Source organism: Bos indicus x Bos taurus, chromosome 25 (assembly GCF_003369695.1).
Source record: "Bos indicus x Bos taurus breed Angus x Brahman F1 hybrid chromosome 25, Bos_hybrid_MaternalHap_v2.0, whole genome shotgun sequence".
NCBI lineage: Eukaryota > Metazoa > Chordata > Mammalia > Artiodactyla > Bovidae > Bos > Bos indicus x Bos taurus.
The window spans coordinates 28,372,634-28,399,454 of NC_040100.1; the positions used below are offsets into that span (position 1 = coordinate 28,372,634).

General features: G+C 52.6%; 2 protein-coding genes across 7 annotated transcripts in view; one reads left to right on the plus strand and one right to left on the minus strand.

The window, feature by feature from the left end:
- MYH11 (myosin heavy chain 11) overlaps nt 1-16,632 on the plus strand; it is a 127,431-nt gene extending 110,799 nt beyond the window's left edge. For 2 of the 3 annotated variants that reach the window (XM_027527196.1, XM_027527197.1), the window contains 11 exons: nt 147-395; nt 2,370-2,582; nt 2,932-3,144; nt 3,366-3,527; nt 4,327-4,455; nt 4,758-4,846; nt 5,232-5,355; nt 5,791-5,999; nt 7,284-7,392; nt 7,472-7,644; nt 15,922-16,632. In XM_027527196.1, the coding sequence (XP_027382997.1) occupies nt 147-395; nt 2,370-2,582; nt 2,932-3,144; nt 3,366-3,527; nt 4,327-4,455; nt 4,758-4,846; nt 5,232-5,355; nt 5,791-5,999; nt 7,284-7,392; nt 7,472-7,644; nt 15,922-16,054 (1,803 nt within the window). In that variant the 3' untranslated portion in view covers nt 16,055-16,632. Of the gene's footprint in view, nt 1-146; nt 396-2,369; nt 2,583-2,931; nt 3,145-3,365; nt 3,528-4,326; nt 4,456-4,757; nt 4,847-5,231; nt 5,356-5,790; nt 6,000-7,283; nt 7,393-7,471; nt 7,645-12,676; nt 12,716-15,921 lie in introns of all 3 variants that reach the window. The other variant, XM_027527198.1, reaches the window with a different exon arrangement.
- A 1,185-nt stretch (nt 16,633-17,817) lies between these two features.
- The window catches only part of NDE1 (nudE neurodevelopment protein 1), a 38,886-nt gene continuing 29,882 nt past the window's right edge, over nt 17,818-26,821 (minus strand). For 2 of the 4 annotated variants that reach the window (XM_027527201.1, XM_027527200.1), the window contains exons 5-9: nt 24,538-24,674; nt 23,047-23,226; nt 21,710-21,801; nt 20,068-20,219; nt 17,818-19,238 (exon numbers count right to left, since the gene is read on the minus strand). In XM_027527201.1, the coding sequence (XP_027383002.1) occupies nt 19,145-19,238; nt 20,068-20,219; nt 21,710-21,801; nt 23,047-23,226; nt 24,538-24,674 (655 nt within the window). In that variant the 3' untranslated portion in view covers nt 17,818-19,144. The other 2 variants (XM_027527203.1, XM_027527202.1) reach the window with 2 other exon arrangements.

Here is a 26,821-nt window from a genome sequence, read left to right on the forward strand (position 1 = left end):
TTCTTCCATGGTGCCATTTTGCTTGGCTCACCAGCTCCCCCTGCTGTTGATTTTATTCAATGATGGTCGTGGCTTCTCAGGGGCACAGGGCTGGGACTCCCTTATCCCCGCCTCCTCTCATCCCACCCTGGACACTGCCTTTTCAGCTCTCCGACTCGAAGAAGAAGCTGCAGGACTTTGCCAGCACCGTGGAATTGCTGGAAGAGGGTAAGAAGAAGTTCCAGAAGGAAATCGAAAGCCTGACCCAGCAGTACGAGGAGAAGGCAGCTGCTTATGACAAACTGGAAAAGACCAAGAACAGGCTTCAGCAGGAGCTGGACGACCTGGTCGTCGATTTGGACAACCAGCGACAACTGGTGTCCAACCTGGAAAAGAAGCAGAAGAAGTTTGATCAGGTACGGGCTGGAGGGCCCTCCCCTCTGCTCACGGACCCTGGCTGGGGGGCGGGGGTCCGGGTCTGGGGAACATCTGGCGTGGCTGCTGCGTGTATGGCAGTATCCCATCCTGGCTTTGCTGGTCACGATGGAAGGCTGGCCGGCTTGGGTGAGGCTCCTCTAGGGGTCAGTGAGGACAGTGGCGAAGCCTCAGTGGCCATGACTTCCCAGGTTTCACCACCACCACAAGGGCCATCTAGAAACCCAGTCGTGCCTTGGGTTCTAGCCCTGATAAGGAATGAGGTTTACTGATTTTACTCACTCAGCGAGTATTTGTTGGGCACCTACTGAGGATTCCAATTAAAGTATCTACCCTTGAAATACCACTGTTCCTTAATATCTCCTCACAAAGAATCTTGAGCACACAGCAAAGCAGAAAGCCTTGTACTGTGAACACCTGGGCACTCACCACCTTGATTCAGTCATTAAGGCCTTACCCTGACTTGGGGCTTCCCTGGTGGCTCAGATGGTAAAGGGTCTACCTGGAATGCAGGGACCCTGGTTTGATCCCTGCCTGGGTCAGGAAGATTCTCTGGAGAAGGGAATGGCAACCTACTCCAATATTCTTGCCTGGAGAATTCCATGGACAGAGGAGCCTGGCAGGCTACAGTCTATGGGGTCGCAAAGGGTTGGACATGACTGAATGACTAACACTTCACTGACTTTATCACATGCTTTTTTATGAGTGTATTACATCTCTCATTTGTATCTTATCTTTTAGACGCATTTAAAAGCAAATTACAGACAACTGTAAATCACCCTCTAGATACTGCCACACTGCATATAAACTAGGGTTCATTTTTCAAAATATTTTTTCTTCCCTTGAAGTAAAATTACAATGAAATACATAAATCTTAAGTATAGACTCACTGAGTTCTGATAAATGCATACACCTGTATGACCCAAACTCCTAAATACCAGCTTTTAATATGTGTTACTCAGAATCAGTAAATATGATTTGGTTTACATGTGACTCAGGATTTATTCCAAAAATCAATTTGGGGATGGAATTTTGGGATTCTTCTCTTTTCTACCAGCCATCCCTTCTCTGTGCTGACAGCTTGTTCTTAGTGCTTCTTATCTGCTGGTTCATTATCTGGTCCAGGGTCTGAGACTGCTCTATTATTTTCCCGTCACAAACAGTGGAGAGTTTTTGTGTTGACTGCTGTTGGGAGTCCCTGTTACCTGCCCATCTTTGCTGGACTCTGGCAGTCTGGGTTTTGGATGCTACAGTGAACACTGCTCTTTCTTTTTGTTGTTGTTGTTTAGTTGCTCAGTCAGGTCCAACTCTCTGCGACCCCTTGCACAGTAGCCCACCAGGCTTTTCTGTCCATGGGATTTCCCAAGCAAGGATACTGGAGTGGGTTGCCAGTTCCTTCTCCAGGGCATCTCCCTGTCCCAGGGATCCAACCCAAGTCTCCTGCATTGGCAGAAGGATTCTTTTCCACTGAGCCACCAGAGAAGCCCCTCTATTTCTAAAGATGAGATTAACGTCAGAAGGGGGTATTCTTGGAGCTGCTTCCCCAGGCAGAGGGTGTGTGCAAATCCATCCACATATTCACCATTTCTCTACTCATAGGGTGGCTCATAGGGTACTTCTGTAAGGGAGTGACAGTGGCCATGAAACAAAAGAAAAACTGGCCTCTGGCAGGATTAAGTGTCACCCTGACCTTGGTCACAGTATGTTCTAACCAACACGGGCAGCATTAGTGATTTCTGAGCACAAAGATACGGCGAATGCTGGCTCTGCAAAGCCGACCTAGAAGTCGGCAAGCAGGACTGTTATAAACTATTTGCATAGATATGTGACCTCCTCCCAGCCGTACCAGGATGAGTTCAGCTGCACACAAGACTTCTTCCCCATATTTGCAGTTAAATGCAGCCGACCCTCGGGCATGCCTAGAGCTCACCTCTGGGTCTTTTGCTGTGTTGCAGTTGTTGGCCGAGGAGAAAAACATCTCTTCCAAATATGCGGATGAAAGGGACAGAGCCGAGGCAGAAGCCAGGGAAAAGGAAACCAAAGCCTTGTCGCTGGCGCGGGCCCTCGAGGAAGCCTTGGAAGCCAAAGAAGAGCTCGAGAGGACCAACAAGATGCTCAAAGCCGAGATGGAGGATCTGGTTAGCTCCAAAGATGATGTGGGCAAGAATGTAAGTGGCTCTTCATCGTCTTTGCTTGTCCATGTCCCCCCACCCCCGACCCTCTCTGCTAGTTATCAGTCCACAGGTAAAGGAGGGGGCCCCACGCCTCATTCCTGGTAAGCAATAATCAGGAACTGAAGGGAGTCCCTCGGGCTGATGCAAAGAGGGGGCCAGCCTTGGGCTATTGGGAACAGCCTTTGGGGTAAGGTCTGAGTCAAGGGTTCCGAGAGGAAGGCTGTGGTCTGGACTCCTGGTCATGCATCCCGGGGGTATCAAAAGCCACCTCCTGGACCATGATGAGCTGCCCGTCACCGGGGGCTGCCCAACCATCTTCACGACTTCACCCCTCACGTCAAAGGTCCATGAGCTGGAGAAGTCCAAGCGGGCCCTGGAGACCCAGATGGAGGAGATGAAGACCCAGCTGGAAGAGCTCGAGGATGAGCTTCAAGCAACAGAAGACGCCAAGCTGAGGCTGGAGGTCAACATGCAGGCCCTTAAAGTACAGTTTGAGCGGGACCTCCAGGCACGGGACGAGCAGAATGAAGAAAAGCGGAGGCAACTCCAGAGGCAGGTAATCCATGGAGGGGAGAGAGGGGAGAGAGGGGAGGGGAGGGGGGCCAGCCGGCATTCCTTCCTTCTGCCACCACTTCCTGGCTTCGTGGAAACTTTGATTTCTCACCTGCGACCCGGGAATGGGAAGCCCACCTTCAGTGGTGGTGCAGACCTGGGCCCTGGGGGAAGGGATCCGAGGGGCGGCCCTGCCCTGCAGCACATGTTTCTGGCCTCACCCAGCTCCACGAATACGAGACGGAACTGGAAGACGAGAGGAAGCAACGCGCCCTGGCGGTGGCAGCCAAGAAGAAGCTGGAAGGGGATCTGAAGGACCTGGAACTGCAGGCCGACTCGGCCATCAAGGGGAGGGAGGAAGCCATCAAGCAGCTGAGAAAACTGCAGGTGGGTGACGCCCCAGGGACCAGGGAGGCGGGTCCACGGCTGTGGGAGGACGCAGCCTTCTGTCACTGGTGCCTGGCCACCTGGTGCTCTTCCATCATGCTTTTGCTTTGGGGGCTGTTTCCTGCTCTGGGGGCGGAGGTGGTGAGGTCACCCTCCACCTGGTGACCTCCACCCTCATCCCCAGGCGAGCAGCTCAGCAACGGCCAAACACTATCCTCAGGTGTTTGGCTCCGGGCTTCCCTGGTGGCCCAGATGGTAAAGAATCTGCCTGTAATGCAGGTTCTATCCCTGGGTTAGGAAGATTCCTTGGAGAAGGGAATAGCAACCCACGTCAGTATTCTTGCCTGGAGAATTCCATGGACAGAGGGGCCTGGAGAGCTATACAGTCCATGGGGTTGCTGTGAAGAGTCAGACACCACTGAGAGGCTAACACTCAGACCTCAGCACCGTTTCTTAGGTCCGTGGAGCCCGTCCAAAGGCTTTGTGGTTAAATGGTGGGAAAGCCTAGGCTTCCCTGGTGGCTCCGACGGTCAAGAATCTGCCTGCAATGCAGGAGACCCAGGTTCAATCCCTAGGTTGGGAAAATCCTCTGGAGGAGGAAATGGCAACCCACTCCAGCATTCTTGCCTGGAGAATGCCCTGGACAGAGGAGCTGGCAGGCTACAGTCCACAGGGTTGCGAGGAGTCAGACACAACTGAGCAACTAACACACACACTCGGGCTGGCACAGGAAGGTAATCTGGGCCGCAGGACCCGGTGAGTAAGGACTTCTTAGCTGGTCCTGCCTGTCCTCATGCAGGCTCAGATGAAGGACTTCCAGAGAGAGCTGGAAGATGCCCGTGCCTCCCGGGACGAGATCTTTGCCACGGCCAAAGAGAATGAGAAGAAGGCCAAGAGCTTGGAGGCTGACCTCATGCAGCTACAGGAGGTAAAGCCTTATCCGCACTGTGGGGGCCCTGATGGGGGGGCCCTGGGCACCCCGGGCTCGGGCGCCCGCATTCAGCATCCCACAAGTGAGGGCTCCATAGCACGGGCGTGGAAAGACACGGGGTTTTCTCGCTGACGGATCTGCAGGCCTCCCCCCAAGCTCGGAGGAGGCCACGCCATTTTCAAGAATGGCTGTGGAGGCAGCCGGGGGCCTGCTGCTGGGAGCGGGGTAGATGCTTGGGTGGGGCTCAGGCCCTCCTGACAGGCAACCGGTTTCCTTCCTCCCTGCGTTGCAACGTCCAGGATCTAGCGGCAGCTGAGAGGGCTCGCAAGCAGGCAGACCTGGAGAAGGACGAGCTGGCCGAGGAGCTGGCCAGCAGCGTGTCGGGAAGGTAGGAGCCGCCTAGGGAAAAAGGGGTCCCTAGACTCACATGATGAGAGAGGCAGTCAGTCAGAGGACGCCTCCTGGACCATATGTTAAGGCTGAACGTGACAGCACGTTCAGCTGAGTTTGTGACAGGGGACATGTGTTTTTCACACCCTATGGGGTTGTAGTCTGGTGGGGACGGGGCATCTGGGGATGTCAGGGAGGAGCGAGCCGGTCCTCATCTCAGGCCTGGCTCCCTGCTTCCCAGCTGTGTGAGTTTGCACAAGCCTCTAAGCCTCTCTGAGTCTCGATTGTAAAAGAGGACGACCCCGAGGCACTGCTCCTCCAGGGGAGCAAGCTGCCTAAGCCAGGGGAGGCTGGAGGTCCCAGGGCGGCTGCCTTTCCCTTAGGAACGCGCTGCAGGACGAGAAGCGCCGCCTAGAGGCCCGGATCGCACAGCTCGAGGAGGAGCTGGAGGAAGAGCAAGGCAACACGGAAGCCATGAGTGAGCGCGTCCGGAAGGCCACGCAGCAGGTGGGGGCCGGGGCAGCCTGGACCCGCCCTGCGACAGGCTCCGGTGTGCCAGGCCCAGGCGGGGGTGGGACGAGGCAGGAGAGTAGGGACCCGGCACATCCCGCTCCGGAGCACCCACTCCCTCCTCTCCGGTCACCCCAGCACCCGGCCTGCAGGGCCTCCCATGGTGGCTCTCTCCAGCAGACGAGGCTCGCCCAGAAGGGCTTGGCGGTCTCCTTCCTGCCTTTTCCTTAGCCCCCACCTCCTGACAGTGAGCACCCTCCACGATGGGCACCGGGGCCCCCTCGCGGAGCCGGCGTGGCACTGAGATGTGGCCTGGAAGGGCTGCCCCTTGGCTGAGCCTTGAAGGACGGCCAGGGAGGGGCTGCGTGCCAGAGGGGAGGGAGGGGGGCTTCCGGGCACCCTCCACCTGGTGACCTCCACCCTCCTCCCCAGGCGGAGCAGCTCAGCAACGAGCTGGCCACGGAGCGCAGTGCAGCCCAGAAGAATGAGAACGCGCGGCAGCAGCTTGAGCGGCAGAATAAGGAGCTGCGGAGCAAGCTGCAGGAGATGGAGGGGGCAGTCAAGTCCAAGTTCAAGTCCACCATTGCGGCCCTGGAGGCCAAGATCGCACAGCTGGAGGAGCAGGTGGAGCAGGAGGCCAGGTATGGGGGCCAAGGGGGCCATCGAGCAGCACCCCAAAGACCGCCTGCTTGCCAGCGAGCGGTGGGGGCATGGAGGGGTCAGCCAGTCTCCCTGGGCATCAGCTCTGGCCGAGAATTGGCTCAGAGGTGCCCGCGTGGCAGCTGTTCTGGGTGAACTGAGAACACGGGCAGGCGCTGTGCCGGGAGTGAGCCTCTGAGACGCCAGCTGCTCTAAGCAGCCGGACTCCTCAGTGATGTCAGCCGGGCTTCCCGGGAGCTCCCGGGACTTTGCCTAACCCGTGTCTGCAGGCTGTCATGTTAACGGGTACAGCAAACATCTGGGTCCTCAGCCCCTTCAGCACCCACAGTCATGGACAGGCTGCTCACTGACACACGGTCCCTGAGCTGACCATCAGACAGGGTCTAGATCCTTACACTGTTTTTGCCCTTTTCTGTGGTGACTTCATAGAAAAGTCATGTGCCACAACAGTTCACCAGTTTAAAGCATACGGCTCAGTGTGTGTGTGTGTGCTTAGTCGCTCAGTCACGTCCAGCTCTTTGCGATCCCATGGACTGTAGCCCGCCAGGTTCCTCTGCCCATGGAATTCTCTAGACAAGAATACTGGAGTGGGTAGCCATGCCCTTCTCCAGGGGATCTTCCCAACCCAGGGATTGAGTCCGGGTCTCCCGCAGTGCAGGCAGATTCCTCACCATCTGAGCCACCAGGGCAGTGCAGTGGCTCTCAGTGTACAGTTCACAGGCACACATTCACTACAGTCAACTGTGGCACATTAAGAGAACCAGTAAGAAGCCCTGTGTCCTTAGCCATCACCCTCTATTTCGCATCCCCGGCTCCAGGCAACCGCTCATCTACTTTCTGTCTCTATTGTCTATTCTGGACGTTTCGCAAAGTGGGAGCATATAACACAGGGCCTCTTGTTAAGACTGGCTTTCTTTCACTGAGAATGTTTCCAAGGTTCTCCCGCGCTGTAGCCAGGGTCAGCACGTCATGCCTTTTCATGGACGATTTCTCAGAATGAGCTCTGATTCGGGCTTAGGAAAAGTGCCCATGTGGGGACTTCCCTGGTGGCCCTCCATGTCTAAGACTCTGTGCTCCCAATGCAGGGGGGACAAGGGTTCGTTCCCAGGTCAGAGAACTAGATCCCACATGCCACAGCTAAGACCCAGTGCAGCCAAATAATTAAAAAAAAAAGTGCCCACGTGGGTGATGCTGGTCGGGTTCACGCACTGGCTGCAGGGAGGCCCTCCCGATCTGAACCTTCCCTGCTTGCCCCGTGTGCGCAGAGAGAAACAGGCGACCGCCAAGGCACTGAAGCAGAAGGACAAGAAGCTGAAGGAGGCCCTGCTGCAGGTGGAGGATGAGCGCAAGATGGCGGAGCAGTACAAGGAGCAGGTAACCGCGCCCCGGCCCCCCGCCCAGCCCCGCAGGCCCCGCCACGCACCCGCCTGACTCTCGGGCTGCTCCTTGCCAGGCCGAGAAAGGAAACCTGAGGGTCAAGCAACTCAAGAGGCAGCTGGAGGAGGCGGAGGAGGAGTCCCAGCGCATCAATGCCAACCGCAGGAAACTGCAGCGTGAGCTGGACGAGGCCACGGAGAGCAACGAGGCCATGGGCCGCGAGGTGACGGCGCTCAAGAGCAAGCTCAGGTGAGGTGCCGGCCCCCAGGGTCCTCGGGTAGCAGACGGGGTGCGCGGGGTGCCCTGAAACACCCACAGTGGCTCAAGGGCCCTCTCCCCAGAGCCGCTGAGCTCATCATGTATGCAGCACCAGCCTGTGCTGGATGTGGGAGGGGCTCAGGTCACGGGGGCCCTGCCTCTGAGCGGCTCTCCTTCTGTTCCAACAACCAGTCCCTTCCTGTCCTCCTGGCGAGGAGCAGGAGAACCAGGCGGTGTCTCACTGTCTCCTGAGTCCCTTCTTCTCTGTGTCAGGACATTGGCAGACTCCCTTCTCTCTTTCCCTCTCTTCTGGACTCTCTTCCCCACTCTTCTAACTCAGGGTTTCTCCATCCGATTGCCATCCAGGGCTGAACAACTCTTTGTTTATCATGGGCTTCCCTGGTAGCTCAGATGGTAGAGAATCTGCTTGCAATTCAGAAGACCCAGGTTCGATCCCTGGGTTGGGAAGATCCCCTGGAGAAGGGCGGGGCGACCCACTCCAGTATTCTTGCCTAGAGAATCCCATGGACAGAGGAGCCTGGTGGGCTACCGTCAGTCCAGGGGGTTGCAAAGAGTTGGACGTGACTGAGCGACTGTCACGGGCTGGCCTCTGCCCTGCAGGATGCTGAGCAGCACTCCTGGCCTCCACAAGCTAGATGCAGTGGGACATCCCCTGCTGTCCCTGGGGGGTGCTGTTGCCCACAGTCAAGCCCCTCTGCCCTAAGTGGGCAGGGTTGTTTTCTCTCCCACCCCTGAACCTCTGGGCCTGAAGGTGGTAGGTGCTTCATGCTTCCCAGGGCTCCCTCCAGGCCCTGGTCCACCCAGTTCCCTGAAAGGCCTAGCTCCACGCTTTCCGTGTCATCCATCCACACCCTGCAGGCGGGTGATCCAGCCTCAAGTCCATGACCTTCTCTCCTCCAGGGCCCTGCCACTCACCTGCACTCCTGCTAACTCTCAGCTCTAACCTGACCATCAGGGATCACATCATCAGCCCGCCCCACCTTTCTTCAGCTCTCCCCTCTGTCTCCACTGGGGTCTTGCACCCCTCGGCTCATCCTCTAGCAGCCCACTGACTGCACAGTTATGATCAGCCTCTTCCACATCCTCCACACTCTGGTCCCTCTTCCTGCTGTGCTGGGCTTATTTGGTTAAAATACAACCCAAATGAAATCCAACTGCCAACCTTCTGCAGCTCAAAGCTGTGCAAGAAAGCCAACAGGAGCGCTGCCACTTCATTGAGAAACGTGCCACTGAGACACCAGGCTGACCCCACTTAGTGCTGCCGGGACTTTCCCCTCCCCCTCCCCCCACCCCTCCCCCTCCTCTCAGCCTCCCCCCACCCCCCACCCTCTCACCCCTCCCCTCCCCCAGCCTCACCCCTCCCCCTCCCCCACCCGCCCCTCCCCCACCCTCTCACCCCTCAATTCTCCCCTCCCCTCCCCCATCCTTTCACCCCTCCCCTGCCCTCTCACCCCTCCCCTCTCACCCCTCCCCTCCCCCAGCCTCACCCTCCCCCACCTTTTCACCCCTCCATCCTCTCACCCTTCCCCTCCCCCACCTTCTCCCCCTCTCTCCCCCACCCTCTCACTCCTCCCCTACCCTCTCACCCCTCACCTCTCCCCTCCCCCATCCTTTCACCCCTCCCCCATCCTCTCACCCCTCCCCACCCTCACCCCTCCCCTTCCCCAGCCTCCCCCTCCCCCACCTTTTCACCCCTCCCCATCCTCTCACCTTTCCCCTCCCCCACCATCTCCCCCTCCCTCTCTCTCCCTCTCACCCCTCCCCTCCCTCTCCCTCTCACCCCTCCCCTCCCCCACCCTCTCACCCCTCCCTCTCACCCCTCCCCTCCCCCACCCTCTCACCCCTCCCCTCCCCCCCTCACCTCACCAACTTAGGCACCTGCTTTTCACCCTCCCTGAACTTACTCCCTCTGCCATCCTCAGTCTCCACTGATGACTTCGCTTCCTCTTTAATTGAAAAAAGGAAAGCATCGTGAAGTATAAACAAGCCCCCACTTCTCCATACCTCTCTACATCTGTACTCATTTCCTCTACTTTTCCCCCCATTTCTGTGCTCAACTGTCCAGCACCAACTGAGGTCAACCCCACCACTAGACCCCTCACCCTCTTGTTTAACCAAGGATGTTGCTCCCTAAAGTCTTACCCTTCTACCCTGTGATATATTCTCTCTCGCTGAGTCGCTCCATCAGCTGAACAAACCCAACCCCACTTCCCTGCAGCCTGTCACCGTGAAACTCCCGATTCGATTCGGCAGCATACGTGGTACCTCCGCACAGGCCTCCCGGCCCCGCCCTCACCGCTGTCCTTCCCACTTTCTGGCCGCCCTTCACCTCTTCTGCTGGTGCCGCACCTTAAAGGCCAGTTGCTGCTGGTCTGCCCAGACTGCCACCCTGGTCCTCTCTCCATCTCCATCTCCACTCACTCCTCAGGTGAATCTCAACCAGCCTGGTGGCTTTGGAATTCCATCCACAGCTAGTGACTTCCTAGTTTATCTCCTGCCCAGACTTCCTGGGATTCCAGACTTCCTTGACCTTCCTATTCAGTGCCTAACAGGAAGCCCACACCCAAACACACCGCGACCTGAGCCCTGACTGAACCCTCTCATCCCCAACCAGCTCCTCGCACAGTCCTCCCCGGTTCAAAGCTGCTGTTAACCTAGGCCAGAAGCTGCCTTATTGTTCTCTCCATTACACCATGCATCCAAGCTGTTGAGAAATCCAGTCAACTTTCCCTTAAAAAATACTCTGCATCCAGAATCCATCCACTTCTTGCCACCTCGTCCAACCTACCCTCTCCTCCCATCTGGACGACTTTCTCAGCCTCCTTGTGGGCCTCTCGCGTCCATACTGGCCTCTTATAGCCTGTTCTCAACACAGAAATGGTGTGGGGTCATGCCCCTCCTTTGTTTGGAGCCCTCCATGGGCCCCCATCTCGCTCAAAGTAACATCTTGACAACAGTTAGTTCCACCAGGCCCTGCACGATCTCTGTCCTCTGCCTCCTAAGTTACCCTCCACCTCTCCATCTTCTGCCTCAGGGCCCTTGCACTGGCTACAGTCTCTGCCTGGAATGCTCTTCCCGCAGCTCATTGCAACAGCTGCCCCCTCCTTGCCTTCCTTCAGGTGTTTGCTCATCCATGTGATCAGAACCTCCTGTCTCACTCCCTGGCATTCTCCTCTCTCTTACCCACCTGTCATCGTGGAGCTTGTTATTCTTGTATTTATGTCACATACAGTCTGTCCTCACTCTTGGCCTGCAAGGCCATAAACACAGAGGCTGTGTCTGCTTATTCATCCCCAGTGTCTGGGCACAAAGTAAACCTTCAGTCGTTGGGTCAGAGATGACGTTTCTTCAACCTCAGCCATTCTCACACCACCTTTCCCATTTGCCTTAGTCTCTCACCACCTGTCCTTTTGTCGACTTGATACTTTCTGTGAAGTTTACTGTGTAAACCATACAAGTGTCTATTCACAAATGAAACCTACCTCCCCTGTATCGTTAAACCAGGGTCCCTTGCATCAGCAGGTCCCAATCAAGTTAAACACAGTGAAAACAAGACAACAGTGAGTTCTAGCTATTGTGGCCACAAACTGATGACTGTGACCCAAAGGCCGACTTCTCATTAAAAAGGCAATGACAAAAAACATTAGCACCAGACTCTCTGACGTAATCAGATGTATTTAAAGAGTGGGAAGGGGAACCCCTTTCTCAAGGTGCCATTAAGCAACCCGAAGGCATGCCTGGGAACCCTCTGAAATCACCTGGCATCTCAGCTCCAGACCCTGAGAACCATTCTAGGAGATGAGGGGAAGCCTGAACCGCTTTCACAAGCGGGGAGTGAGCAGCGGGTTCCAAGTGCAGGCGTTCAGGAAGGAGCCCCCTGCCTGTGCGAGGTGGCGGGCGGGCGACGTGTCCCCACTGCTGGAGCCCCCAGAGCCCTCTCTGCTGCTGACCGGACGCTGCCCTTCCGTGGGCGTGGGCTGAGCAGTGGGGCGCACTCAGCCACCCCAGCTCTCTTGCCATTTTGTTATCACTGTCCCTTTCTTGGGACTGATGTCTTTTTTTTTTTTTTTTAATTTTTAAAATCTTTAGGGTGCACTTCGAGGCTTATGAGATCTTAGTTCCTGGACCAGGGACTGAACCCAGTCCTTGGCAGAGAGAGCTCAGAGTGCCAACTAGACTGCCAGGATATTCCTGGGACCCGTCATTCGTGCAGCACAAGTTGACTATCCCTTTTGGATTCTGTCCCATATAACTGACCCTTCTCAGGGCCGTACAGGCCGGTATTAGACCACCCACTTTTTACAGTTAACATAAGCACACACGTACATATGGGTGGAAGACAGCTCCCACCTTTGCTGCCTTCTCTGAGTCCTCCAAACATGCAAAAACCCAAGATCAAGCACAGGAACTATGAGTGAGGTTCGCAAGCCTAGCCAGCTTCTCCATGAGCAAGGAATTACAATGCATGTTTCACAGATTTTACCAGCCAGATACATCGCAATACGAGCCCTCATTAGAGCCTGACCAATGCACCCATCCCTCCCCAGACTGCCAGGCATCTCCACGTGAGCTGCCCAGGTGCCCGCCTCTACCTCCTGGCTAGGGGCGTGAGAGGCAGTAGAGACAGTCATGGTAATGGAGCAACAGGCTGCTGCAGGCTCCTTGCCTGGAGCTGTTCAGGTTCTGGTCTTACAAGGATCTTCTGGCCTAGCTTACTCAGATTCCTTTACCTTCCTGAAGAGAAATGCAGAAGGGGAGGAAGCCATTGAGCCTGCGTTCTTTAAGCTCTGAAGGACAGAAAGTGCTTTTTAATTGGAAAAAAACAGACCACTTGTCCCTTTGTGTGCCCGCTTCCCTGAGTGCTTGGTGGCTGCAGGCGTTCCGCTGTAAGGGTCCTTAAAAGTGGCTGTAACTACTGAATTGAAGCAAACGCTTTTAATGATTAAACTCGCACTTGAACAGGAGGATGGTAACCACTGGGGACTCTCTCTCTCTGTTTCAGAGCCCCCCTCCCCCAGGAAACTCCGCAATGACTCACCAGGTATCATGCCTGCAGCTTCGCGGCTCGTGTGTGCGTGTGTGGCTCCTGGTTTCCATTTCCTTTCTGCCAGCACGCGCCCCCGTCTCCCTGTCCCCCTTCGTGGGCCCTCCCAAACTTCTGAGATGTCTACCAAGTCCGAAGGCTTAGGGATCTTAGGTCCAAAACGGTCTTTCGTCAAAGCCAACATGCACCCAAACATGCATCTTCACAAAGTCTCCTTCCTTCCTCCCGCTTGGGCGTCTGACGTGGCACTGATGTGGCCTGTCACACTGCGTGCTGACAAGTTCAGAGGCTGTTTTGCGTGGCTTGGAGGGTTCTTACCTGGGCGGCAGGCCCCTCGTACACAGTGAGGCCACGGCTGGGCTGTGCCCCCTCGTCCGGCTCAGGCACCTTGCTGAGCAGAGGCACCAGCACCACCGTCCGGGTACCTTCCTGGAGAATGGCTGTCATCGGCTGGTCTGGTTCACAAGTTGGAGTGAGCCAGGCACAGGGTCATGGTGGCCCCCAGCCACAGGCCCCCCCGGGCTGGGGTTTCCACACATGCGTGCGAGAGAACGAGCTCTCATCCCGATGTCTCACCCTCACTAGGGCTGCGTGGGGCTTCAGTGAGGCCGGCCGCTAACCACATCTTGAGCGCACGAAGGCCAGGTCAGGCCGAGTCTTTCCCAGAGGCCTCACAGGCACGTGTTCACAGACCAGGGATGGACACCCACGACTCGGGGGGTGCACGGAGCCATCAAAGACAGGGGCCAGAGGCCTCGGCTTCTCTGGGATTCTAACATCTTCACACATGCAGTTGGGCTCTGGGGCCCGGCTTCCCCGTCATCCTCTTTGAGGCCCAGCCAGCCCTGCCTTCTGTCTGTCTGCTCTCCTGGAGAAATCTCAGCTTTGCTGTCGCTGTACCCATAATACTTAAAGGTGGAGGGGGTCTAGGCAGGAGCTTTAGGCAGGAGCGTCACGCCTCTGGGGCACTGCTCTTGAGCGGCTCTCCTGGCAGCTCTTCCGGATCGTGGGATAAGCTGGGTCCCAGGCTTGGCTGGAGTGTAGGCCCTCCATCAGGTTGATGGAACCTGAATCCTTGTAGGGTAGCAGGCCCTACACGCTCATGCTCATTCCTGGGACGCCAGCAGTGCCTGAGATATGTTCCTGAGTCCGTGAACAGAACCCAAATTCTCCAGAATCAGACACTTAAAGCAAATTTTTAGAGGAGTCCCTTACTTCCTTTGGCAGAGACAGCCAGTTATCAACTTTTGCCTAGCATATAAGTCCTGTTCCTTCAAGCAAGCCTCCTGAACCAAAACAGACCAGCTTCAGGCCTGGTGCCCACACAGGGGGGCTTCCAGGGACCCAGGAGTGATTGATTTACTTCTTAAGCCAAAGGAGCACATTGATCAGTTCAACTCCTCTACTTAGCAAACGTGGGCTTCCCAGGTGGGGAAGCGAGTGGTAAAGAACCCACATTCCAATGCAGGAGATATGAGAGACTCGTGTTCCATCCCTGGGTCAGGAAGATCCCCTGGAGGAGGGCGTGACAACCCACTCCAGTATTCTTGCCTGGAACATCCCCATGGTCTGAGGAGCCTGGAGGGCTACAGTTCACCGGGTCACAAAAGAGTTGGACATGACTAAAGCAGCTTAGCACACACGCAGTTAGCAAGTACAGGCTCTTCTGAGAGGCAAAGGGAAACCGAGGCACTGTTTCCCAGCCCATCCCATCCAGTGTTGAACCTGGAAGGTTAGACACAGAGGAGAAAGCTGTGTGGACGACTGCTGAGCCCTGCATGCCGAGAGAACACGCTGCTAGGGAAGGAAGAGATTTTTAAAGGTCACCTCTAGGGAGGGAGTGATATAAAGTTACTTTCAAAGGAGTTGGGGACCTAGAAGCTTCCTCTGATGGGAGGAAGGCTGCCCTGAGTCTTTAATTGGCGGTGCCTACCACTTTAAGTATTTATTCCTGATCGCTGCCCCCTTGGAAGTACCATCTGCCACACCCAGTGGGCTTTACCGGCCCAGGTCCTCCCACCCTTGGACCCCAGATGGCTTGTGCTGGGAAGCCTGTCAGCGATCAGGAATCTCTGGGCCTTGCTTCTGCCTCCTGTCTTGCCTGTCTGAGTCGCCCCCTGTGACTAAAGAATCGATGGGCTGGGCTCACCCTCGTGGCTTTCCTTTGTCCCGCCTTTGTGTCGTGAAGTGGATCGTTTTTTGTTGCAAAAGTCTGCTTTCTTCTTAGACATCCTAAAATGAGTTAAGACCCATCAAACGGGGTCAGATGGCCAGAGCTCAACATATAACATTATTTGTTGTGGTTGCTGAAAAGAAGGCGAACATTCCTTCCAAATGGTGGAGGTTAAGAGCAGGCGGGTCTGACTTTTCCTCCTGCCTGCCTGCCCCGCCTTCTTACACAAAGCTTCCCTGCCAGTGAGCAGGCCGGGCCCTGGTGGGAAAAGGGCATCCAGCAGGACAGAGACGAGGCGATGGGAGTGGGAAAGACAGAAAGGGGCGTCCCACCAGTTAGGGGGACACCTTGGATTAACGGGTCTAATGTTTTTCTGACAAATATCCACTGAGCACCTGTTGTTTGCCTTGCACGGTGCCTGCCATGGTGAGCACGAAACAGACGAGATCCCTGCCCTGGGGGAACTCAGTCCAAGAATTCTGCTCCACGGAAGCAGGGTGTGTTGGTGCCTTTAACCAGACAGCATTCTTCTGGCGACCACACAGGGAACTCCTTCCCTCTCAAGGCTGCCCTTGGTGGTCACACTCACGTTCCTACAATTCAAAACCTAACCCCCTCCCCACTTTTCCTTCTGCAAAAGAGGAGGTGTGGACACAACAGGTCCCCCTCATCCCAGCCCCAGAGGGTAGGAATAATCCCACGTGGGGCCATCACCCTACTTGCCTCTCCCCCTTCTTTTCTAAATACAAGTCCACAGCCAACCAGAAGCCAGTGGGTCAGCAACTGACCAAGCCAGACATTTTTTTAAAGCAGACGGTCCTGCTTTGAAAAACCTATTCTGCCCCCATTGCAGCTGATTAAATGCACCCATACCTCCAGATGGGTCAGGATTTGTTCACTTCCACCTGAATATATTTGCGTCTCATTTGTTCCAAGTCTCTGTTTGTTCTCTGCTCAGTCTGAAAACCTCCTCCAATCTCGTGGGAGGTTTCTGTACTAAACAAACGTGTGTCTTCTTAAAAACCCACAGGCGAGGGAACGAGACCTCTTTTGTTCCCACAAGAAGGTCTGGAGGACGTAGAGTTATTGAGAACGCAGATGGGTCTGAGGAGGAAATGGACGCTCGCGATGCTGACTTCAACGGAACCAAAGCCAGTGAATGAATGACTTGCTCAAAAACGGCACAGAACCAAACCCAGTGGACTCCGCTTAGCACTGTCTAAATCCATTTTCAAACTCCAAACATCACAGACACCCCTCACGATGAATATAAACACCGCCCTGCATTCAGGGCATCATCTTAAGTTTGGAACGAGGTACCAAAGGCGAAAAATCCAACAGGAGACACAGACACACCCAACCTCTCTGCCAAGACCTGTGCAGAGATTTTTTTGAATTTTTAGAAAGATATATCCACGGTAACTGATCACTGGCAACTTTACATGAAACGAGGAGAAAGTCACCACGGAGACGGGTGCCCCTGCTCCCACTCCCCAACTTTCCTGCCCTGTGGACCCTTCCATCATCCCGGGGTGGGGGTGGGGGCCGGATTGAGAATTCCTCTTCCCTCCGGTTCCCACACGTCAGATGCACACAGTTCACTGAGACCAAGTGCCTTCTGTAGTCACGTGAGTTACAAAGGAGACGCCGCTCAAAGGCTAAGAGCAGGAAATTCACACTGTTTTATATGCACTGACTGTACTTAAGGACACCCTCACTAATAAAAGGTTATAAATCACTACAACCGAGTTGGCTTTTCTGTTGCTTTCTAGAGAAAAAGGACAGGACAAGATGGGTAGGGGAGGGAGAGGGGGCAGAGTGGCCTCATTTATGATGATCCTATGGAGTCAGTGGAGCAGGAACTGGCAACCCACTGGCAACAGTATTCTTGCCTGGAAAATCCCATAGACAGAGGAACCTGGTGGGTTCCAGTCCATAGGGTTGCAATGAGGCAGATATGACTAAGTGACTAACGTTTATGAAGTCAGGGTTGTTAATTCATTAAATGGGGAAACTGAGGTCTAGGGAGGTGAGATGAATTGTCCAACACTCCACAGCTGGCCAGGAGGAGAGCGGAACCTCAGAGTGAGTCTGAGGGAGGGGCTCTTCCACGCAGGAGGTGAGCAGCTCGTGGCTCAGGGAGCAGGACGGGGCTCAGAAAGAACATGCACATCAATCAAAACAGCACATGATGGGGACTTCCCTGGTGGCTGAGACTTTGCCTTCAATGCAGGGGGTGTGGGTTTGAACCCTGGTCGAGCAAGATCCCACATGCCTTACAGCCAAAAAAACAAAACATAAGACAGAAGCAATATTACAACAAGTTCAATAAAGACTTTAAAAACTATCTACATAAAAAATTCTTAAAAACAAAACACACAAACCAGGTACATAGTTAATGTGAAGAATAATAAGCGTTCCTTGAATGTTTGAGTTAAAACACAAGACTTCGCCCAGCAGGGGTTGACCAACTTTTTCTATAAAGGCCCAGAAATGGTCTCTGTCACATTTTTGTCTTTTTTTAAAAATTATTAAACTATCCTTTAAAAATGTATAAACCGTTCTTGGCATGAGGGCCATAAAAACCGGGTCTGGGCCAGTCCTTTCCTTCACCTGCATGCTCTAGACCGAGCTGCCTGGCAAAGGTTCCACTCAACACAAACGACTCCATACTCAGACTCTGTGGGCTCAAACAGACTGAAAAGAAAGGAACCACAGAGACGGAGGACACGCTGAAAGACCAAACGTCGATACGACTTGAATAGGACATACACAACACAATTCTAAGCTGACCCGAAAGGGAACTTTTAAAAAGTAGGTTTTTTTTTCATTGTCACTTGGTTAAAAAAAAAAGGTTTCCACCATCGGATGCACAAGCACAGAAGCATTAACCGGCATTTACTGACCGTCACAAACTAGCTGAAAATCAGTTTCTCTTGATTTTATTGTTCTTTTAAAAAAATAAAAGTACATCTTTTACCGATACAGGTTAGAGTGTTGCCATGGTAATGAGGTGAGCACTGGAGTTTAATTCTCTGCTGAATTTCAGTAGCACTTGAAAAGTTGTTTTCAACTGGATATTTTTGCTGTTCTTTTGGAAAAATAACTTAGTAACAGAAGGCTGTTAGGCTGCATGCATATGCCTGAATTCCCATGTTCTTTTTACTTGTGTCCAAAGTGTGAGGTGGCTGTTCCAAACCAGCAGGGAGGAGCCACATGCTGTCTGCATGGAAATCCTGGGTTCGTTTCTTCTTTAATAAGGACGCTCCCCATGCAACCCTGGTGGCTTCATCTTATCTGAAGGTCACCTTGATTATTTCATCAAGGCTTTGAATGAAGTCCTGTTCTCAGGGGCTGCATCGCTAAGGCCATCACCCCCCAGAAACCCTCAGAAGCAGAGGTCACTCCCAGACCAGGGTGGGAGGCTCAGGACAAGGATAGGTCTAAAGAGGAGACAGATTTTCCACTGACCTGGTCCCCACAAAATTCATACTGAAACTCAAGCATGCCTCTAAAAGCCTCAGCGACAGGCAGATTAAAAAGTCTTGGAGGCACATGTGTATAAAACAGCCAGTGGGAAGCTGCTGTATAGCCCAGGGAGCTCAGCTCGGTGCTCTGTGACGACTTAGAGGGGTGGTGGGATACGTGTATACACGTCGCTGATTCACTCTGCTGTACAGCAGAAACTCAACAACACTGTAAAGCAATCAGACTCCACTTTGGGGGAAAAAAAGGTCTTGGAGGTACACCACACCACAGTTTAAATAAAAGGTACGTGCCTGTTCTATTCTTCACCCCAGGCATGACTTCAGGGCATGGACCCCTGTCGTGCCATGGCGCACTGGAGATTTTGTTCCGGAAGAAGCACCAGCTGTTGGGGGCAGGGTGTGCCTAGGATGGGCTCAGGCTCCACTTCACAGGTGTCTCCGATCATTAAAAACACCTCTCAAGACCAACTGGGACTCAGCTCAGCTGACAAGGATAGGGCGGCCTTGACACCCACGTCGCCCTTTCCAGAGGGTCAGGTTGGTCCCGTCCCCCGGCTGTACACGCCAATACGGAGGCTGGGGGTTAAGGGACTGCATTTCCTGCAGCCAACGACCCAGGGCCACCGGCAATGGCCTTGGTCACTTGGCTTTGTGTGACTGCTTGCTCGTATTTCTCAAACTAACTTAAAAAAAAACCCAAAACACCCAAAACCTAGTTTAAAGAGGGAAGGAGGGGAAGGGCTCGCCTCGGCTTCCGTGGCTTTCCTAAAGCAACATCTTGACTACACCCTGGGCTGACGGCAGCGACGGTGAGGAAACATTCGACGACGGCTTCCCAAACTCCAGGCGTTTTCCCAACCTTCAGACAGAGCAAACCAAGTTAAGCGGACATTACAGCTGTTCTAGGCTGGGTAGCATGGGGCCCACCAAGTTACAAGGGTGAATATCAAGGTCGGGAGCACTGTCTCACTGGGTCTCAATTTTCTCTCCTGTGAAATGAAGAAAAGGACACTGGCCATCTAGCGCTCACGGCCCTTCCCCAAAGCCACAACAAAAGCCCAGTCGCAGAAGACCTTCCAAAGAACAGCCCCGGCTAAAGGTCCAGAAGTTATGTGCATGCTGGGGAAAACAAATTCTTCCTCTCCTGTCCTCTGTCTGCCACTGACCACCCCAAATCTACGTGGCCCGGGGGCCAGTGAGATGGTGGCACATCTTAGGAAATTCTAGAATCTGGAGGCCGCCCTGATTTTCTTCAGGCCAGAAAATAAATGAAGCTGTTAGAGGTCAGGTTTGTGTTTTCCAATCCGGTGACTGGCTTCAGGAATCCAGTCTGGCTGATTTAGTTTCCTGAAGGTTCTAAAGGGTTTAAAAAAAAAAAAAAATCAAATCCTCTTCTGGGGGAAGCAGAGCAGCGTTTGAAGCCTGAGTCGCAAACAAGTGATTTATACAAAGGGCTTTCTCACAGCATGACTGGGAGCTGGGGCTGTAGAGTCAATAAAAATGACCGTCTTCCTGGCCATTTGCCCAAACCAGAAGATATCAACTAACTCGGCCTTAAGGGATAGAGAGATATGCTGACATAATTCCTGCAACTTTCAAAAACACGGCTATTGGTCGGGGGTCAGAGGCTTCTGGCTGGAGTGCACGGGTTCTCCCAACACCGAGGGGGAACAGCGCAAGGAACTGACCCTTTGTCACCGAGAGGCACGTTGCTGCCGCCGGGCCGCCTGTCCACGCTGTCTCTGTTTTTGCTCCCCCGCCCTGAGGCTGGGCCACTGGCTCGGCCTGGGGACTGATCGTACACGAAGTTCCGGCAGGAAGCAAGTTTGGACTCCAGGGCCTGGAGAGAGAGATGCTTTCACTGCTCAAGTTGAAGACAAGAACTCTTATACCCCTCTTCAGAGCCCATATTGTTGTTCGGTCGCCCAGCTGTGTCCGACTCTTTGCAACCCCCTGGACCGTAGCACACCAGGCCTCCCTGTCCCTCACCATCCCCTGGAGGTTGCCCAAGTTCGTGTCCATTGCATTGGTGATGCCATCACTGTTATTATGTGTATGGGCCATCAGAGCCCACTCACATCATAGTAACTTAAGAGAGTGGTTCTCAAACTAGAGCCACTAATGTTAGAACCATCGTATTAGAACCCCAAAGCGTGCCCTTCCTGCCCCCAACAAATTCAGTGTACATCCAACTCATACAACTGGTGGTCTAAGATATCTAGGAGCCTCCTACAAAGTCACTAACCCTACCTATGATCCAAGTCTGCCTACAAGAAAGAATGAAATTGACTTTTGGAATCATTCAGTGTCGCTGTTACCTAATCACATACCAAGTGGCAGGAGGTTTGAATAAGAACTTGCCTCACAGTAAACAGACCCTCTGGGAACCAGATGGGCGCTGAGATCACCCTGGGCTTCTCTATAATCTAACTGTTAAAATCTGTCTGTAAAACAGCTAACCAGGAAACCAAAAGCCAAAAAGAAAAACACAGGAAACGCGTTGCAAGCTTCTATTAACTCTGAATACACACATTCTGGTCAATGACAGACAGGCAGGATTCAAACTATGCGGCTTTCCATTTATAAAAATTTAGAAAGCCATCGTTTTTAAAAATAAGAGAAACAACGACAGAGAATAGCTGTGTGATTTCTTAAGCACCAAAGACTCCTTCCCTGTAATTAACATAAAACCTGTAAGGTCATGTCTCTGCCCGGCCTTTCAAGATTTTCTCCTTAACTCCCTGAGCAAATAAAAACCATGTCTGACAAAATATGCCATTCCCTGGAGAAGGGAATGGCAAACCACTTCAGTATTCTTGCCTCAAGGACTCCATGAACAGTGTGAAAATGGAAGGCAGTTTTCAATTTTTCTCAGTTTCTTCAAACTGAGAAAAATATCACTAATGCCATTCAAATTTCCCCAACTGCCAGGGAAAATGGCACGGGCAAAGAACAGTATACCTGGGGATCGAAGGGTGCCTCAGGGTCAGAGCCTGGGTTTGTCAGAAACAGTGCTCCCCGAGGGCCTTCCCTGGAGGTCCAGTGGTTAGGACTCTGGGCTTTCATGCCCGGGACCTGGGTTCAATCCCTGGTCGCGGAACTAAGACACAAGCCATGCAGCCAAAACCAACCAAACGAAACTTTAAAAACCAGAAACACCACCCACAGACGCACAGCAGTTCTAAGGGACACGAGACGAGCCAGGCCTACACCTGCACTCGTGAAGCCTCTGCCAGAGGGGAAGCGGCCAGTAAGTTCACGTCTCAAGCCTCTCGAAGACAGAGGATGCCACATGAACGCCGGGCACCATGCCACGTGATGCCGTCTTACCCCCACTTTCCGCAGCAGGTCTCCCACGATGTTGAGGGCTGATATCCGGGCTGCGGGTGTGAGGGGGGTCCCCCCAGTGGAGTCGTCCAGGCCTGTGTGTGTAAAAGGACGCACACATGACACCAACACACACGGAAAAGTCTGTGCACTAACGTCTCTCAGTGTGAAATCTGGAGGTAGGTCCCCGTGCCCTCTGACCACCAACGCTGCCCTGTTTCAATCACTAGGGTGCTGCCCGACATAACGAGACTACCTGATGACCAACTTCTCATAGCCTTATGATGACTATACTCAGTATTTATCTTTACATGCTATTCTTTGAAATAAAAAAAAAAGCAAGTCCTCTGAAACTCTGAGGAACTCCATACAGTTAACTGACATTCCCAGCATCTGAACAAGGCCCACTGGTCAGGGTTCCACCCCTCGGAGTCCCCTCTCTCTTCTGAGCAGGGCTCACAGGGCTCAGGGATCAGCATCACCCGGGCGCTCGTCAGAAATGCAGGATCTCAGGTCCTGCCCACACCTGCTGCAGCTGAGACCCAGCTGAGGCACGTGCTTAAAGTGGGACTAGCCTGGGACTCTGGCAACAGCACACTCTGTGCCTGCTGGGCACAAGCTGAGGGACAGGCAGTACGTGGGGGGGTCAGCCCGGAGCCTGCCTGCCATCGGCCAGCTGAGCGACGTCAGGCCAGCTCCTTAACCTGGAGGGTCAGTCTCCTTACCCATCAGATGGGGGCCAGGCTTGCACACTTGCTTCTTGGGTCTCAGTGCAAATCTAAGGAGGTTGTACGTACACACAGAGCACAGCGAGCAGAGGGCGGGGACCTCCTGAGTGCTCAGTAATTGTCTATTATTATGATTTGTTATTAAGTGGCCCAATCAGAGCCCCACAGCCAATCAGTCATCAGAGGGGCTGGGTGAGCACTCCATTTCTTGGTTTTTCCCCCACTCAGCACAGGTTATGCTGGGACCAGTTCTACAGGATGTATTGCTGGACCCACAAAATGTTTTATCTTGTTATTGAAGTATTTAACTTGGGAGATTTCATATACAACATGAGGACTTCTGGCCTCTGGTCCTTACCAAAGGACTCACACCTCTCACGGCTGAAGCAGAGAGGCAGTGGCCCCTCTGGATGAGACTTCTGTTCTCTGGTTTGCCGCAGACTCCACTGCTCCCTGTCGCCTCCCATTCAAGCAGTTCCTCCCACCTACCGCATTAGTCTGCCCCTGTGAGCCCCGCCTCTGCTCCCTGCTGTACAGCCTGGCCTTATTTCTCTCTCACCCAGGAAAGCCTTTTGAAGCCAAGAGAACCCTCCCAACTCCTACCCCACTTACCACGTCTGAAGGTCCCAGGAGTGTTTAAACTAGAGCTGGGTCCTCGATGAGCTATGGGGGTGGACGGCACAGAGCCAGTGGCCTGCACTGCTGTGTCTGTCCTCTCAGCGTCCACCGAGCTGGGCATGGGCGTCCTGGGTTTCTCCTGCTTTTGCTGCACAGCCAATTCCTGCCGCAAATCTAGGCGAGGAAAAGGATTCCGATTAAGTCCTTGTTGCGGGTGATGGGGCAGGAGACAAGGGTGAGCAAGAGCCACCACCAGAGTGAGAAACTCCCGGTGGAAACCCTGAATGAAGCAGACCCCATGGGACCTTGCCCCTCAGGCTTGCAAGACCACACAGTTTTTCTTTTGAGTAAAAACAAAAAGATTAAAAAAAAAAAAAACTTTAAAAATTATGACTGTAGTGTTTCAGGAAAATTCCAATGTATCAGGATATACAGAGTACCAAGTGAAGACACGCCTTCCCAATCCACCCTCGAATGCTCAGCCTCACTCCCGATCACTGTAACATGGGGGTGAGCGTTTCAATCCTTTTTCTCTGCATTTTCACACATAAAGTTTATATATATGTGTGTGTGTGTGTGTGTGCATATTTTTTAAGCATATAATTTTTATTAAGCATAACTAGAAACATATATCTACCATCTACGTACTTTCCCCCTTCTATGTTATGTCCTAATAAGCTTTCTATGACATTTACATCTGTATCATGTTTGTTTCAACCAGTTAATATTCCACAAAATAAATCTATGTAATTTACATAAGCAAATGATTACTGACAAACATTTAGGAACAACTATGTTTTAAACTCGAGAATTTTACTTTTTAATCCCTCTTCTACTGGCTACACATTAGAAACCAAATGAACGTCATAAACAATTAACCAGGACTTTAACAAAATCTCTTGTGAACCCAATTTGGATGACTCGGGAATGTGTTAGAAGGCTGGGGGAGTTCCCTGGTGATCCAGTGGTTAGGACTCCACGCTTTCACTGCCAAAGGTATGTGTTTGATTCCTGGCTGGGGAATTAAAAGCCCACAAGCTGCATGGCATGGCCAAATTGAAAAAAAAAAAAAAAGCCCTACCTCTAGAAGTGCTCCAAAGAGCAAATGCTGATGAGATTCCTGAGTTCTAAGCCACTTGAATTAGCAGCCATCACATTTCAAAAGTAAAGAGCTGGCTAGCAAGTCCATCAACAGGCATTTTCCCCCCACAAAACTCCTGTGCTCCTGCCAAGCATAAAGCTGGTGATGGACTTAAATACCCACTAGGGGTCTTTACAGAGTTGGACATTTGACAGTTCCTAGCACAGGGTAGGAATCAAGCCTCAACTTGCCCAGTGTGATCCCCACCCTTGGACCAGAGCACCGAGAAGGGTGCAGATTCCAGCAAAGGGCATGCTGGGCGATGCTGTGGGACAGGACACCCTCGGGCCAGGAGAGGGCACAACGCTGGTCAAACCCACAGACCAAAGCCCTGGCCACCTGACCTCTGGCTTCATCCTTCAGTCGCTGAACAGATTCCAGGAGATTCTCCTTCTCGTCCAGTTCGCTCTCCAGGAAGGCGTTTCTTTCTATGGCTTGATTCAAACGCTGTTCAAAGTCCTCCAGTGACATGATCGTGGCCCTGGGTGAGAGACCAGCAAGGTTGCCCGAGGGAACAAACGCATCTGTTATGCGCCTGAGAGACAAGACACCTGGGGAGCGGGCCCCGGCTCCCACATGTCCTAATCCCAAATCCCAGAGATGAGCAGCCCCTTGACTTCGGGACCAGGCACTTCACCTGCACAGCCCGTCAGCTCACAAGGTACACAAGGCTGTCCCACGGGTTTACTGAGAGCATGTCCACACAGCACTCAAAACATGAGCCAGGACCTAATTAGGACCACAGACAGGCCCCGATCAAACGCCAAGAGCAGCACGTTCCATCTCGTCTCAGAGACTCACCATGTAGTCAGCATTCAGAACATCCCACTAAGATGCATGTGCAATCTAGTAATCATGCATTTACATGCCTAAGAGAGGCCTTCTTTATCCCTCAGTTACCTTAACAAGTTAAAAAAGTTTCAAACGCCCAGCCCAGCTGCCCTAACAACCACGTATTTTGGAGAGTGCAGACAGGTCACTGGAATGTCATGTTAAAGGCACTGACAAGTGCAGCATAAGGAAGTCTGTTTCACTCTGTCTGGGACGTTCCTGGTGGATAAGAATCCGCCTGCCAATGCAGGGCACACAGGTTCAATCACTGGTCCTGGAAGATCCCACATGCTGCAAAGCAACTAAGCCCAAGTACCACAACTACTGAGCCCACACTCGAGAGCCCTCGCGTCGCAATTGCCGAATCTCCGTGCTACAACTACTGAAGCCCATGTGCCCCAGAGCCTGTGCTCCACGCAACACGAGCAGCCACCACCACGAGCATCTTCACCATAATGAAGAGTAGCCGCTGCTCGCTGCAACTAGAGAAAGCCTGCACGCAGCAACGAAGACCTAGCACAACCAAAAAAAAAAATTATCTTTAACTCTGTATGGACAAGCTGCGTCCTTTGGGACTCAGTTTCCTCACATGCAAAGCAGAGGTGCAGGGGTAGTAACAGGACCTCCGCGCGGGGCGGGGGAAGTGGGGTAATACACAACAGGTGTTTCACAGATGCTTGACGAACGTCAGCAATTCTCCTCGCTGATTCTGTGTTTATGTCCAAAGACCTTTAACATCCCCTGAATAGTCTCATAGTGATTAAAAACGTCTGGAATAAAACCCTCCTGGCTCTAATAAGTAAGACTATCTAAATGTTCTTAAGGAACTTGACCTCTCTGGGCCTCCAGGCCTTCAAAGGCCAAGTGAGGGTCAATCATTTAACTAGTCCATCCATAGATGAATGGATAAAGAAGCCGTGGTACATACATGCAATGGAATCTTACTCAGCCATAAAAAGGAAAGCATTTGAGTCAGTTCTAATGAGGTGGATGAACCTACAGCCTATTATACAGAATGAAGTAAATCAGAAAAATAAACATCATACATTAACACATATATATGGAATCTATAAAAACGATATTGATGAACCTATTGGCAGGGCAGCAATGGAGATGCAAACACAGAGAACAGACTTATGGACATGGGATGTGGGGTAGGGAGGAGAGGGCGGGATGAATGGAGAGACCATAGCATGGAAATATATACACTAACACATGTAAAACAGACAGCCAATGGGAATTTGCTGTAAGACTCAGGGAATGCAAACCAGGGCTCTGTGACAACCCAGTGGGGTGGGATGGGGAGGGACGCTCCAGAGGGAGGGGATATATGTATACCTATGGCTGATCCATGTTGATGTATGGCAGAAACCAACACAATACTGTAATTATGCTTCAATTAAAAACAAATTTAAAAAATCATTCATTTCTTCAGCACTGCCTTCTAAGTCCAGACTGAGTCCTAATGTAGGAACTAATGTTCCTAACTCAAAGGGTCTTTTGAAGTAAAGAAGATAAAGTTACCAAAAATGCCTGATTAAAAACAATAGAGGGATGATATTTAAGAATACAAGACTGGAATCAGTTAAAATGATCCTAAGGCTGGCATGTCAAACAACAAAGATGCTGTAGCTAGGAATTCATGTAACAGACGTCTAAGATTTGAGGCCACAGAGGCTTACTGAAATGCAAACATATGCTATTTATGAGGAGGCAGACCCCAAATCATAAAGAAATCAATTCTCTGTAAGTTATCTAATAAGTTTAACACCATCCTAATAAAAATACAGGCTTCCC